Raw genomic sequence first — 16,055 nt, forward strand, 5'->3', positions numbered from 1 at the left:
TGGCTACATTTTCTTCTCGGACGGCCATGCCCTCAGATGTCTGTGCCAGAAGTTATTCGAGGAACCAAGTTCCATACCCTGTTTGAGAAAATGTAAAATTTTCCTCATTTTTGAGTAATTTTGCAAAATTTTAAAAATTGATTTATTTTAATGCGAATTTGTTGCAATAAGTTTCTTTTCACTCAAGTAATGCTTTAAATTCAAAAAAGAATAAAAAATCAGAAAAAAAATTCAAAAAAAATTTCCACTCGAAAATTTCAGAAGGCTTACCCCTTGCCATTTTTTTGAGAAATTTTGCAAAAAAATTCAAATTGATTTATTTTAATGCCAATTGGTTGCAATGAGTTTCTTTTCACTCAAATAATGCTTTAAATTAAAAAAAACATAAAAAAAATTAAAAAAAAATGTATAAATTTACCAACCTCCTAGGCTCATTTTTGCACCAAATTTTGCCTATAACTCGGTCGGTATCCAACGGATCGCCAATCTTTAACCTGTGGTCGATAGATGGCACCAATGGCTACATTTTCTTCTCGGACGGCTATGCCCTCAGATGTCTGTGCCAGAAGTTATTTGAGGAACCAAGTTCCATACCCTGTTTGAGAAAATGTTAAATTTTCTTCATTTTTGCAGCTAGTTTTGCCTATAACTCGGTCGGTATCCAACGGATCTCCAATCTTTAACCTGTGGTCGATAGAAGACACCAATGGCTGCATTTTCTTCTCGGACGGCCATGCCCTCAGATTTCTGTGCCAGAAGTTATTCGAGGAACCAAGTTCCATACCCTGTTTGAGAAAATGTAAAATTTTCCTCATTTTTGAGTAATTTTGCAAAATTTTAAAAATTGATTTATTTTAATGCGAATTTGTTGCAATAAGTTTCTTCTCACTCAAATAATGCTTTAAATTAAAAAAAGAATAAAAAATGAGACAAAAATTTTCAAATAAATTTTCAACTTGAAAATTTTATAAGGCTTACCCCTTACCATTTTTTGAGCAATTTAGCAAAATTTTTAAATTTGATATCTTTTAATGCGCATTTGTTGCAATAAGTTTCTTTTTACTCAAAAAATGCTTTAAATTAAAAAAAGGGTAAAAAATAATAAAATAATTTAAAAAAAATTCTATAAATTTGTCAATCTCCTAACCAGAGGCGGATCCCGTTTCATGTCCTTGCCGATCAGACTAGCCCGCTTGTTCGCTTATACAGGTTTGATAGTTAGGCAAAGCGCGAAGTATATTCATTTGGCTAGTTTGGGTATTGTACACAATGTATTCCGTTTCAACTCATGTGCTTCAAACGTTTCGTTTCAACTCATTTTTGTTTTAACTCACTCGCACATTTTCGTTTCAACTCACGTATTTACTCTTTTTGCAACTCGACTTACCACGGTTACATGCTTACACTCATGAGTGAGTAAGTGAAAATAAGAGTCACTAAAACTCCTCGTGGTGAGTGAACGAAACTCGTTCAATACAACGATTCAACTCACTATCTCACTCTCACGCACTTTGCACATCTCTATCTGGCACAAAGCAACGTTCGATAGTCCACCAATCGAGGGCTACCTTACGGAATCATATCAATTCTACATTGTGTTCCGTAGTTCTATAAAAATAAGGTTATCTAAGATTATCAAACACAATCAGGTGATCGATTATTCATTAATTTTGATTCGATTGAGATAAAAGCCTCCACGAATGAGCCGTTTAAAAATCTTTGATATCAACCCGGACTTTGAAGACTCCCAGATCGGTCCCCCTCCACCGGTACCAGAGATGGCGTCATTGTATATAATTGTAACACATTTGTTTCGGATTCCCCTGATTGCGTGATGTTTTTGTTTTCCGCAGTTAGTTTTAATTTTATCGATGCAGAGCAAAGAGTTCCTTAAGTAGCTACTCGTGCTACTTTCCCAAAATATTATTCCCTCCCTTCCCGAACGTGCATTTTTAGATACGATTTTACACCATATAACCCAAAACCAGATACTTTATCCGCGTAATCTTTCTTCCTTCCTGCGAGCCAAAAACCTGCCAGTTGCTGGAACCATTATTTTAAACAATTTATTACTAATTTCAAACCCGCCTTCCATTTTGTCGCAATCATCTATCTTCAAACCATGCAAACGGTGAAACAGCGAAAGTTTCGTTGCTCCAACAATAAAACTGTCCATTTTATTGGCTACCACATTTCATTCCCGACCCCTGTATATCCCTGTGTTTCGCTGTTGTGTAAGGCGTGTGCTTGAAACGTTGCTCGCTGCTTAGAAACAATGCAGTTTGCAGGAACGGCAACAATTTGCTGAGCTCACAGTTTGCACCCCGAGGTTTACGTTTCGATGCTTGCAATAAGTCTGTGTTTTGTGGAATGAGGTGGAAAAGAAATGAAATTTCATCATATTTAATACAATTCGGTTCGTTCTGGATGCATTCACAGAAGACGTCAACTGTTTGCAATAGCATACGTGAGTTTTATTTAAGCAAAAAACTATCTCCAAATCCAAAGGCACTGATAGAGAAGAGTAGTTCGGTTCGGACAAACGTGAATGAGTACACAGTTTGCCACAGTTTACCGCAATTACACGCTTGTGCTACAATGATGACATTCTTCTTGTTCGTCCATCATCTCATCATACATTTAACCGTCTTTAGTTATCTTACAATGATTGTCTTTTCGATTCAATATAATAAAATGCGCTCTGTACCTTATTGTTTTGTGCTGTCTTCTCTAGTTAAATCTTTTGTAAAATGTCTCTCTAAAATATCCTCTTTCGCTTGTTCTTGTTATCTACGTTCGCGTTAAAGTATGATCAACGAAAAATATATAAACGGGCGTGCGCATTAAAAGGCGTCCTGTCTTGAGAGATGTACGAGATGATGGCATCTTGTTCTTCTAATGTGCGCATATACACATCTTTCGCATATTCTTCTCTACAATCCGGAATCCCTGTTAGCAGTGTGATATGCGAGTTAATATCGTATTTGAAATGAACAAAAGCTGTGCTCTCTACTACCCTATTGTTGTTCTCTCTCGAGAGTGCCTGTTGGAATGATGAAAACAGAATCGGCGGAACGGCCGCCGTACCACTCTACTCTTCTGGATCGAATCTGATTGATTGACTGGAAGGATTGTTTAATAATTTCGTCATTGTTTCATCGATACTACCGATTACTTTTTCTTCGCGTTTGTCACACGTTTTGCCAAATGTTACAATTACATCCTAATGTTTTAGCACTAACGATTTTTTTTGGACGCACCTAATGAAAGAAAACCTTACAAATTGTCAATCCTTGTTTATAAGAGTAAGTGGAATAGGGGTGTTTCCAGGGAAAGGGGGAGAAGATTTTGGGGGGAGGACGCGGGTTTTGGCAGGAAAACGCTTTCCCTATTAAATTCTATAATTTATACGTTTATCACAAGAAACTCTTTCTTTCTTCAGCGTTCTTAAAAATTTAGCTCACGATATTATATCTCCTCACTTATAAAATGTGCCGAAACGTTTGAAAGCTACTATATGGTATGTTTCAAAATATGCGTTAGGATATTGTAATAAATGCTGAGGTTACGTTTTTAGGATTTCGCTTTAGGCCAGCAGCACAACATTTAAAAATACTTGCCGAAAACTGGATTTTTGTTTGTTTGTTTCTCTTCTCTGTACTGTTTTTATACCTAAGTTCTTAATCACGATACCGGCTTGTGCTACTGCATGATTGACAATTGGAACGTACTAGTACGCCGTATAAAAATTGAATAAAAACAAATGCTGTGCACACATCAAATACATGTACGATATAAATAAAATTCCACACTCAATACAATTATGCAACTACATCAGGCAAATTATAACACCGTCCAACTCTCAGGGTGTAGTGTTTAAAAGATTTCAAAGTTTAAAAGCAAAAACCGACAAATACATTTCGATTATCTTTTGCCGATAATCACACGTTAAAAAAATGCTTTGTTACAAACGTTTTTACTTGTTTACCGTCCTATTTGCACCTTAAAATATTGATCAATGCATGTTAAAATGGCGTAGCGGTTTTCGCGAAAAGGGAAAAGGGCATCCATCCACCGTACGGGATATCCTTCCCTATCAAATTCGGTTGGCTGTGAGTTCTTGCTTTCCCTATGGCATGATATTATCGCGACACAAAACAATTCATGCCGGTCACACACACATATACCTCCTACTACACCTTATAACGAGTACGTACCAATCGGAAATCAATCGTATCAATTACGATTTTTTACGCCTGGTGCTAGAGATTGCGTTTCGTGTTTTGCTTGCTACATCTATATCTAATGTGTGTTTGTGTGTTGATACTTCTTCTATTCCAACTATCGCTCGATTCGCTACCTGTACTAAAACGTGCCTTACTCACTAAAATAGACCTATCGGAAGGTCTAGCTTCCATAGGGGTTTTTTTTTTAAATTGTAGAAAAACTATCAAAAAGAATCATTTCATCGAAATCAAGTGTAAAGATCGTTTCATGGGCAAAATCTATCATCATCGTTACAGTCATTGAGGTTTCGTCTTTAGGAATGTAATCGGTAATCGTGTAATCGTGTGTTGCAAAAAATGTAGTTTTACCCTTCGCGAGTTATCTCTGTTGCATTAGCTGGGTGCACTTATTGTCTTCGAAGCTTACAACATTCCGCTCCATCGTTCATCTTCACTTTCTGCTTCGCTCTAGGAATTGTTAACACGTGTTTGTGCTTTCCAGCAAACAGTGCACATTCTTAACTGTTTCTGATTCGAGTTTTATCTTCGCATGTTTCCGTATTTGCTCTTTTTTTTCTTATGCAAAACACTGTCGTTTGCATTCGTACACATTTTTATGGAATAGCTTCTCTTTATCTGATCTCAGCACCACACTAAAACAAAATAAGCAGAAAATACAGAGCACATTATCGTAGGTGAGTTTCGCAAAGTAAAAGTAAGCGCAGCGCTGCGTTTCTTTAGCTCCTTTAATTCAGGGTCGAACATCAAACGATTGATTCCAAGCACAGTTGAACCGTAATCCTTGGTAACGGATTTCTTCTCTGCAGTACAATCCAGCTATCCAGAAGGAACTCTAGTTTGTGTGCGTATGTACGTTTTACCGTCTGATAGATAATCTGCAAAAGATAAAGAAAAAATAGATACAGCACATTAGACTCAAAGAATTCGATAAGATAACACATTTTTGCCATTTGCTGCAGTTTTTCTTTTTTTGCAAGATAGAGACTATGCGGAAGTTTTGTTTATGCTATCGTCTAAGTCCCGGACCGGGGTTTCGTATCAAACCTGACAGTAACATGAGTCACGTGTTCCGTTCGAATTCAGCAACCCCCGGCATTCGTTGGATAACTTCTTCTTCGGAAGTGTTAGATCGTGTTACATTAGTCATACCGTTTTAGTGCCACTGGATGACGAAAAGGAAGGATTGTGTGTGGCAACACATAGAATTGAACAGGAAGGTGAGGTGTTTACAACAATGTTCAAAGTACCCCTTTCCGTCTTCACATATTGGTGGTGCATTGCTGTTGTTGCTCACGTAGGGCAATAAAAAAAAGACACTGAGCTATTGGCTAGTGAAGAGGCTGCTGCCATAAATCCGCCGTTTAGTCGATGATTAGATAGCGTACACCACACCATTTCAACCATATGATGAACGACGATGACGACAAAGTGATTAAATGTTGACGATGAGTTCGTTTATTTCAGTTTACAGCTGATATTGATAAGCGAACTCGCGTTTTTTTGCACAACCTTCCAATAATAGTTACGGTGGGAGTGAACCGATCTAAAGCTTGTCTTTTACCGATACACTGTACGTGATTTTTGGCGCGTTTTGCTGATAGAATCCACCTGGCCCTCCTAAAGCGTATATGTAAGCTGTGCAAATAAATAGACCGGTTATCAACAAACACGTGTGAACTATTTCGTCTACGTCTATGAAATGTTACCTTCACAAACTGCTCTGGTGACTGATCTTCCCCACACACACACAGACGCAACATGCACTAGGAATTCCTTTTATGATAACGACTTCTTTTCAATATTTACAAAACTGATTTTGTCGCCATGATAAACAAAGCGTCACGCTTTTTGTCTGTTTTTATCGGACCCACACGGTCTCTTGTGTGAAGAGAGTGAAGAAGCATTATCTGATTGATGTGACATTTGATATAAGTAATGTTTATTTAAAAACGCTTCTCCCGCAGCAAGACACTCAATGCGCTGTGAAGGTTAAACAAAAACAAGAAACACGCATAATGTTGGACGCCACCCTTTTAAGATTCGAAACAATTTCGTTTCATATTTCGTAAGCAAACGTGTGAATTGAAATAAAACAATAACATCTTTATTGTGTGTGTTGGAAGAAGTTCTCCTCTAAAATGGTAAGAACAGTTCCAACCGGATACGGGAACGGTTTGGAACGATTGTGTGTCTGTGTGTGTTGTTTTTGATGCGTTCGTTATGTTTATGTTTTGCCTTTGTTTAACTAAAGAGTCATAAATAATAACCATTGCTTGACACACGCGGCACATTTACTTGCAAAATTCATTTGATTACAAGCTAATAAGCTGATCGTCACTCATTTGCACCATATCTCGTGCAACACTTGGCCATTAATGCTGGCACGCGTTGTTGTTGGAACTGTTTCCGGGGGCGCAGGTGGCAAAGATAGTAGTGGATGGTGGATTGGTAGTACAACAAAAAAAAAGTAAATAATTGATAACTTCCCATATGACCTCCCCTCTTTGGAATGGAATGAACGTATGCTGGTGGTTGTCGAGATGAGACCGAACCAGGGACCAGAAAGACGTCTGTAGGCGTCAATTAAGACACGCTGCTGCTGCTGAACTTCCAATGGAAAATAGGGGAGTGGGCAGGGTTTTCGGTCCGACGTCGTTATGCTTTCAACTGGGTCACACACACACATGCGCCCACCGCATGTTACAACGTGGGGCCCATGCTCGTGCTGGCCACTCAAATGGGAACACTATTCGCCCCGCACCGCACGTTCCCTTCACGCTAAACACGCGCAATCGAAGGCCTTTGTTTGCCCTTCTCGGTGGGGTGGAGGAGAAATCTTTTAATCGTAATAAATCGTACCCGGCGCTGTGACTAAATATTTGTAAAAATGTCACTTGTGTTGGGAGAATTTTGTTCGGTTTTCTGCAAAAATGCTGTGAGTGTGTGTGGGGGGGGAACCAAATGGACCTAGAACACGATCGATGTTGCGCAACCGTTTTCGTATTTGCACGGGTTTGTTAATTACACTTGATAAGCGCTGTAGTGGGGCACAAGTAAAAGATTTACGACTGTTGAAGTTAATGAAAATGACATCTTGCTCGGGTGAGGTTTCAATTTAAAGGTAATCATTGTATTATTTGCAGTTTTTTTTTCTCTTGAGACATTCCATTAACTAGTTACGCCACCACATCATGCAAAACAGTTGAAACACACCTCGACGGTCGCTGAAGCATGGCTGGCACAAAATGGGCAAGAGATAAATTGCCATCTCTTCACAGCTTTAGTGGCAACGTCAAGCTACCACTTTACTTTCTCTTGCCAAGCGAACATTATTTTGTGCATAGCTGTGCGAAGACACGACACAATGTCATCAGGAGCTTGCGACACGTGACGCGGTTAGGGCATGTGAAAGAAACCAGTTTCCAATATCCAGAAACAGAGAATAGGGGAAAAAGTGCATCACCAAAATGGTAATGAAAGTCGATGGTTCAAAAGAATATTCCCCAACATGCACTAAGAGCCCCAAAAGAAGCAAAAACAACAACTGCGATCGATCAAACGATCGTAAAACATGTTCAACCGCTACCGGCTTGGTCTCGCCCGCCCCAAAATCTATGCTTTGCTCCAGCGCCGCTTAAACGGCCAGTAGCAGAGGCAAATTTATCGATTCTCATTCCCAAAAGCGGTAAAATAATCGACCCCCAGGGTTACACACGAGACCCGTGCGAGATGGAAAAGCAGGTCGAGATGCTGAACGCGGCTTATGCTGGGGCCGTGCAGAAACCATGCAGTGGGAGGGGGGGAGGTGGTCTGTGAGAAGGGGCTCGATCGGACCACAAGAATCAGGTTTAAACTAGTTCCAACGCGACGAAGTGGACAAACCGTACGAAGGAGATATGTGCACAGGCAAGGCTTCAGGAGTTTAATTTTTTTATTTGCAACTCCGGTTGAACATACTTTTTTTTATATTCGTTTGTTTGTGTGCAGCAATTTAATGCGTGTGCGTGTGTGCGTGTACTTTTTATGCATACACTTGTGCATACACTCACACAAAAAGCCGACCGAGGATCGGAACGGTTGGCGAAGGTTGTACCGATCGATTATTCAATTGGCCATGTTGCCCTCCGGAATGGTCCCTTTTTTCTTCTCTCTTGGCAACACCACCCTATTTGCTTTCTACATTCACAGCCACATGCAAGATCAATGCAGATGAACGTGTGAATTCGTATCGAAAACAGATTGCTTAAAGGCGGCAATCTCTGTCAGTTAGAAAATTATCATTTTTTTAACATTCTTTGGATTGTCTACTTTTCCCAAATTTCATGAAACACTTTGTTCTAAAACTACAGGTCGAAACACAATTAAGCTTCTAACTGGAATGAACTCAAGCCTATCTCAAACCCATTTTTTCGCAGTTTTTATTTTGTCCACCGATCGACAGAGTTGCATTTAATGTAACGGACAAAAAAGTTCCCTATTGTAGGCTAAAAAAATAATTTTTGCACTCAGAAAAACAGAGAAAAAAAGACAAATGTTTTTCATTTTGTCATACATTTGCATATTTATCTTTAAAACAAAAAAACACATAAATCATGTTGTTTTTGCAGGCCGTCGGAACGTACGGAGACTACCCACCTTTAAATAACTTGTCCCGCACAGGTGACGAACCCCTGCTGCCACCCGCTTAACAGCTGTTGTTAGAGAAGCAGTCTTTCGATTGCTACATGGCGGCAACGGGTGGGTCACATCGTGTACGGTCAATTGGAGTGATTTATTCCGAAGGGAACTAAATCAGCTCTAAGCTGTACCAGGCATAACAGTAGCATCGGCAGCATTCGCCACAGCGCAGTAGCAGCTTGGCAAGTAATTGACTGGATCCGAATTTAAGCCAATCCCCAATTCCATTCCCTTACTCCCAGACGGATGATCGTCGCACCGCGGTTTGACGACACCGACGAAGGTAGGTAGTAGTTGTCCAAGAGAGTGTGTGAGAGAGAGAGGATGAATAAAATTCCATCCAACAACCATGCCAGCAGCCTCACAACGACGACTACGACGACGATTGACCGAAGGGTCAATTCAATGTTAACCCATCTCCCTTCGTCTTCCATTGCTCCCGCACACACACACACGCACGCGCTCCCCTGCGCTACAAACTCCATTATTTCATTGGTTTGTTGTTCAACATTGCTTTGTCCGGAGGGTGGAATAATCCGAGGAGATAAAGGCGAAAAAGGGGAGCAGCAGTCATTACGCGGTAAAACATAATAAGCCGCCCGAGAGTGTCTGACAATTGTGGTCGTTTTAGGAGGTATGAGACACACCAACGATCGACACGTGAGCCATGAGGGCTTCGAGAGTGTCTGCACCAAAAAAAGAGGAAAGAAAAAAAAATCTCTGAATCAGTGCAAACCGATGCAACACACATACAAAGCCAACTGGGCAATGCTTTCTGGAAGTCGCATTCCAAACCGATGACTTTCAACAGGGGCTCCGTGGCGCGCATACACTTGACAGCATTACCACCGGCGACTGACAGCCTTTTAAAATGGTCGACGATCGTGTGGCTGACAGGCAAAGGCAGCCAAAGGGCAGACAAGGCAGAATGCCGGGGCCGATGTTACTTGTCACGCAGTCAGCTCTGCAAGGGAAGCATAAAACGCACACAAACACACCGTACGAGCGTGGCCCGCTTCGCATACTTTTAAGGTATGATCAATATGCTGCACAAATCTCACCAAAAAAAACCAACAAGAAACATGGAGACGAGAAGCTTCAAAAGCAATGTAGCGAATGAGAGAGGGAAAGAGAGACGGATTTGAGTCAACAAACGCACACGATGGAAGAAGCAAACGCAGCGTGTCTCGATAAAAGAAAACGCATATCCCCCCAAAAAAGGCACATAAAAACGGAGTTCTTTGCTCACCGGTGGTAACATACTACCCCCCCATCAACACCCTTCCTTCCATCTCTTGCAACACACGCTCCATCACCGTGTATCGATCGACGGATGCACACATACCGCGTGGTTCCATGGGAACGCGCGCGAGCTCACCACACCGTGTGGCCAACTCGTTGTTTGGTTGTGTTACTTTTTCTCTGCGCTTGCTGTTCTTCCCAAGTCGACCCCGTCGACATTGCGATCGACAACCGGGATCGCTGATTGGGACCGGCCGGGAGCTACGCGTTGCGCCCGCGTAGTGTTGTTATTTTTCCTCCATCCTTCCATCCATTCCAAAAAACCCTTTCCAAACACCTCGGTAACGTGCTCCAATTGCAGCAGTGTGAGAGGGTCGCCGTGTTCCGTGTGTCAGGGCTCTCCACAGGTTCGCTTCTTCAATCAGGCGCACTTCTTTCACGCAACTTCAAACCAACGAGAACCAGCAGCCAACCCCCTTTTTTGGTAGGAAAAGGAAAGGAAGGAAAAAGAACATAACAAGCGCTTGTGTGGCAATAAAGCCATGAAGCACCACACACAGACACTGCCGCACTGCCCGCTGCGCTCCGGGGCCACGGCTCTCGGGAATGGAAATGACGGCAACAGCGCATGCAAGATGAGCGTCGCACCGGTGAGCAACGAAACGATCGGTCTCTCCGCAAGGCTTCGTGACTTGCTGGCCAGCGAAAAAAGGCTAAAGTACGCCGCCACCATCTAAAACCACCGGCACCCGGGAGAGGGGGGGGGGGGGGGGGGGGTGAGAGGACAACATCCTCTACATGCAATGCAATCTGAACCGTCGTCTCGAAAACAGGTTACGGAGATGCAACGGCGACAAAACTCAGGCGCAGAGTCTGCAGTGTCCCCATTGCTTTTTTTTTCGCCGTCCCTTATCTTATCCTGTACCTTTCGTCTTCAAATGATCGATTATCCAGTCGAATCTTTGCTTTGTCGCACAGTGTCTTCTCCATCAGGTTCGCAGCTCAGGGTTTCGATGTATCGATACATCGATATCTTATCTGCAATTGAAGGATTATACGATGCGATCTTCCCACTTGAATGATGATGATACGATTTATAGCTGACAATTATCAACCTCCCGCAAAACGCTTCCAAGGTGGTGGCTTTACCGCTACGAGCCATACGACGAAAGAATGTCGGCGAAGACACCTTCCAACACCTTCGAAGGGGCGGAATCGGCTCCAAAATGTCCACTTCGCATGATTCATTTCTCTTCCTACAGCTCCAACATAATGAATCATTTGGGATCGTGCTTATGCATATTCAACAAAAAACAAAAGTGCGATCAACCACCACCGATCGGACGATTGATGTGGAGAATGAGTCGAAATTCGGCACCTTCGCTCGGGTGCCTTCTCCCCCCCTCTTGGAGCACTCCAAAAAAAAAAGAAGTTGTCTTAGATCGACGGATGTCGGGAAAGAAAGGAAATGCCAATAATTTAACCATCCGCCACTTGGTAACTAGCTGGAGTGCGCTTTCGCCTGCGGATAAAGGTTTCCTCAAGTTTCGTACGAAAAACCGTTCCCCCTGGGGTACGTAACATTTCCTGCACTTGAGTTCCCGCAGACACAGACTCGCATACAGGGCAACAGCCGGCTGTTTGGAAAGATCGAAAATAGGATGTGTGTGCGATGGCTAATGTGTTTTATTCTTACCTGAGCTGAGTTCTATCCTGCACGGTACACGGGTCGAAAGACGATCGACGAAAGACGATCGAAGCAAAAACGGCAGAAGATGATTCGTGTGTTCTTCCTCCTCTTCCATATATCCATGCTCTGGTGCGATGAAGACGGTACACGCTGAGACTGCTTACGAAGAGGCTCTGCTGGCTGGCGAGGGTGGTTCAATATCTTCGACATCTTCTCAACCTCGCCAAATCGCGTACCTCGCTGCTCGTTTGGTGCTGGCTGGATGAGACTCTGGGATGATGTTTCGATTCCCTCCCGGATGGGGAATATGACGACGATGCAGAGACGTTTGCAGGGTAGATTTAAGTTCAATGATTCATTCGGCATTTTTCTCTCCTTGGCTTCTCTACTCGATCGGAGCGGATTGATAGCGGATGCACGGCGGGAAGGTAAGGAAATGTAGTCTGCTGGAAGGGTGGTGGGTGTTATTGTCAGTAGGAGGATTTGGGCGGGGGGAGAAGATGGCAAGACATCGCTAAGGAGTACTGACGAGCGGGAGCTGCATTCCCTCGAACAGTGATTCACGTTCAACTCTCCTGCTCAGTATCCTTCCATGTCCCCGCCCCATTTATACGATCTCCTTGCCCTCGACCTTTTGGGCCAGATCGCAGATGATCTCCTTGTAGATCAGTGGATCGATATTCTTTCCCAGCTGGTACAGTATAAACCAATCGCCCATCTGGCAACGGGAAGCGATCAGCTCTACCTCATCGTGCGCCGAAAGCCGGGAACGGGCGCGCAGCATTAGCAGACGTAGCTTGGGCATCATGATCACTGCCAAACGGTACAGCAGCGAGATACCGGTCAGAATGGTGAGCAGGATGAACCAGAACCACAGGAATACGTAGATCTTTTCGTTGACGATGTTTAGCGGCAGCACGCACAGTCCGTCGAACTTCTGCACGCTTCCCGAAGGACCGTACTTGTGGAACGTACATTTGGTCACCTTTGGAAAGACACGGGCCATCGGATCACCGCGCTCTTCCGGTTCCATCTCGGTGAAGCGTACCACATCGCTACCGTACGTCGAGAACTCTCCGTCGAGGAAGAAGTCCATAAAGTAAATTTGGCCAAGCACGTTCACAAAGTTCAGCGCCTCGCAGAAGAAGAACCGCATGGCATAGAAATTGTGTCCCTTAATGTTGTCGGCGAAATAATCGACCAGAATCTTCTTGCGCTCCTTCGCCTCCTCGTTCATGATGGGCATGTTCAGGTCCAGCACCAGCATCTTGATACGGCCACCTTCCCATGTCTTCCACAGGTAGCGGGGCACGTAGAATAGCATGGCCTGGAAGAACAGGACGAAGCATACCCACTGGTAGTACTTGTGGTACTTCACCTCATCGTGACCGTCGACGTGGCTTGCGACTCCCGGCTGTACGATGTCCTTGCCAGCGATTCCGGTTAGGCGGTTCGGGATGGTAAACGTGGAATAGATCCAGCAGTAGGTGTCCATTACGTTGAGCGGAATTTCATCGACGATGCAATCGATCGGATCGCCGATGTACTGTCGCGAGGTGACTAGCAGCGAGAACGCGATCAGGATGATGACCGTGGCTTTGTAATGCAGCCGGAAGATGTTGTTATCGATGCACACCTGGTCTAGCTTCAGCAGACCCTTCACGGATCCGAACACATCAAACATGATGCCGCCGCGATTGCAAACACTTCGGGTTTCAAGTAATAAATTACACTCTCACGACCAGGCAACACTAATTATTGCCCAGACACACTTTCTTTTGCAGTCAAAATACGCCAAATCAGCGTAAACGACGCGACGCTTCACCACACACACGCACTTAGAAAGTTCTCCGAAGCCTGGGGGAAAGGGTGGTACTACGGTATCGCGGCGTGCCCTTTGTGACACGCATAAAATAGCTATGTTCACCCGTTTACCGACGCTACGCACTGTAAATAATCACGAAAAGACAAAAGAATCGAAAATCAACACACGAATGATGAAATAAATAACGCGCTGTTGCCAATGGTGACGCGTTGTCAAAGGACGGGAAACTAGGCAACGAATTTCGTCACTACGTTCACTGTTTACACTGTTTTCTATTGCTTAAACGTTGCATTTCTATTCTTAAAACACTTGCCAAGTAAAAGCAATAGAAAAAAACTTGTTTTTTTATACCAAAAGCCCCCTTTAATGAGGAGCACGCACAGCAACACCTCTTACCTTCACCGATGTCGTAAAAAAATTGTCGTGTTTTCAGAATGTGTGTGCATCATATTATTGCTGAATGTGACCGATTTTAACACACTGTGTAGCTCATAGTGCATTGTGGCCGAAGAATCACACACAATATTCCACAGTTCACTTTCGAAAACTTTAACAACAACACATGGAGCACAAGAAGCTGATCAGATTAATTTTAAAATTATTTTAAAAATAATCCAGCTGAATTGAATCAGTTTACAAAGGTATTTAGTTATGGAAAACGATAAAAAAAATCCCCGATTAGGGATTCCTATTTATTGTTTAGCCCATAGTTCAGCGGGAAAGAAACAGAGTGAGTAGCAGACAGAGACAGAGAGATTCAGAGAATTCGAACAAGGATTTGAAATTTCGGACATGTAACTGAAATGTGAATTTCATCAGTTTTTTTTTTTACAAAAAATTGATGTAGAATTGTACGATTTTTGTTTTTTATTCATGAAGAACGGTACGATTAACAGCGATATAAAAATTATTAAATTTAAATTACTAAATTGCGCACCAGAATTCGTGTTACCTCTTTCTTGATACGTTCTCTTGGTACTAAAATTTACAAAACTAGCATTTTCATTACATGACGGACATATAATTTATTTCATAATATGCAAATGATAACAAATCGTTCTTTTACATCAGCAAATCAGCGTATTCTGCTAGACACGTCTTACACACTAAATATATCTATCAACAAACGGTGTATAAGAATATGATCGTTGCAGGCATTTCGTTAAAACGTGGTGATAGGTGAATGCATATTTATCTAAACAGGTTCATAGCGATCGCTTTTCAATAAATTACTTCCAAACACGAGCCAGCTGGTCTCGGACAAAGTTATCACGATCATGTGATCAAATCGGGTCATCTTAAGAAATCTTTTTCCGAACTGCAGTATACCGCTCCATGTATGCATCGTATCCTTGCAGTTCACTGAACTGCTTCGAGTTGAAAAGATTGCCGTCGATGCATAGATTGCAAACTTTCGATTCGATCAGCATTCGTGGATGTATGGCGGATATCTGCAGACAGTTCTCTTCCAGGCGCAGCGTCTTCAGCTTAGCACAATCGGCTATCTCTTCAGCGACGATGGTAATTTGGTTTTGGTTCAAGTTCAACTCGGTGGCTTGCAACGATTTCACCTCTGAGGGAACTTCGGTTATTTTATTCCTCGACAGGTCTAGCAGATCCAACTGTTTCAGCTCGCAGAGCACTACCGGGAAGGTGTTGATCTGATTGTTGCTGAGTATTACTTGCTTTAGATGGGTACAGCTCGACAGACTCCTTGGTACGGCCGTGAGCAGATTGTTCATCATATTTAGAGTTTCCAGCTTAACCAAGACACCAATGCATTCGGGAACTAGGGCAATTTTGTTTCCGCTAGCGTTGAGATGTTTGAGGATTGTGAATTTCGCGATGTCATCCGGCAAAACCGTGAATCGATTCTCCGATATGTCCAATGTTTTCAACACGTTCGGGAATGTTTTCAGTGCCGAAGGAAACTCGTCGAGTCGCAGTAGCGATATCTTCAGCACACCCGTTTTCTTTGCAGTCTCAAAATGTTGCTTCACTTGTTTGTTTCCCATTATTGCGCACTGGTATTAAGCAGAAAAATAGAAAAATTTGGAAATTTTGTCCCGCACCTGGGTGTAAATAGAGGATGGATAGAAAAATGATTTGTTGTTATTTTCCCAACAAATTTCCACTGTCAAGCTGACGTGTACAGCCCAGTGAAAAAGATACCCCAATCAAACGATTAATTTTTTTCTTTACTACAATTATTATTGCACAGAATAGCACAATAAAATAGAAAAATCTTCAACGAAGAAAATTTTCGATATCCCTCTTTTATCACATTATTGAAAAAGCCTCAAATGCTAGCATGAAAATTACACACAACAAGAATAAATACCTCACGCTTGTACGCATGAAATCCCACTGTGCA

General features: G+C 42.6%; 2 protein-coding genes across 2 annotated transcripts; both read right to left on the minus strand.

Annotated features, from left to right (window-relative positions):
- Nucleotides 1-2,452: 2,452 nt before the first annotated feature.
- On the minus strand, nucleotides 2,453-14,162 carry LOC125762370 (innexin inx2). The gene is made up of 3 exons (XM_049424371.1): nucleotides 14,078-14,162; nucleotides 11,863-13,803; nucleotides 2,453-5,122 (listed from the first exon to the last, which is right to left on the minus strand). Exon 2 carries the CDS (start codon nucleotides 13,538-13,540, stop codon nucleotides 12,464-12,466), a length of 1,077 nt encoding a protein of 358 aa, XP_049280328.1. The 5' UTR covers nucleotides 13,541-13,803; nucleotides 14,078-14,162; the 3' UTR covers nucleotides 2,453-5,122; nucleotides 11,863-12,463.
- A 518-nt stretch (nucleotides 14,163-14,680) lies between these two features.
- Nucleotides 14,681-15,813, minus strand: LOC125762373 (leucine-rich repeat-containing protein 57). Its single transcript, XM_049424381.1, has one exon. It carries the CDS (start codon nucleotides 15,694-15,696, stop codon nucleotides 14,980-14,982), a length of 717 nt encoding a protein of 238 aa, XP_049280338.1. The 5' UTR covers nucleotides 15,697-15,813; the 3' UTR covers nucleotides 14,681-14,979.
- Between the last annotated feature and the right edge of the window lie 242 nt (nucleotides 15,814-16,055).

This window comes from Anopheles funestus, chromosome 2RL (genome assembly GCF_943734845.2).
Source record: "Anopheles funestus chromosome 2RL, idAnoFuneDA-416_04, whole genome shotgun sequence".
In the NCBI taxonomy this organism is placed as follows: Eukaryota; Metazoa; Arthropoda; class Insecta; order Diptera; family Culicidae; genus Anopheles; species Anopheles funestus.

Bases quoted from the DNA above. Each gene is read 5' to 3' on its own strand.
- LOC125762370 (XM_049424371.1), bottom strand. From the start codon at position 13,540: ATGTTTGATGTGTTCGGATCCGTGAAGGGTCTGCTGAAGCTAGACCAG.
- LOC125762373 (XM_049424381.1), bottom strand. From the start codon at position 15,696: ATGGGAAACAAACAAGTGAAGCAACATTTTGAGACTGCAAAGAAAACG.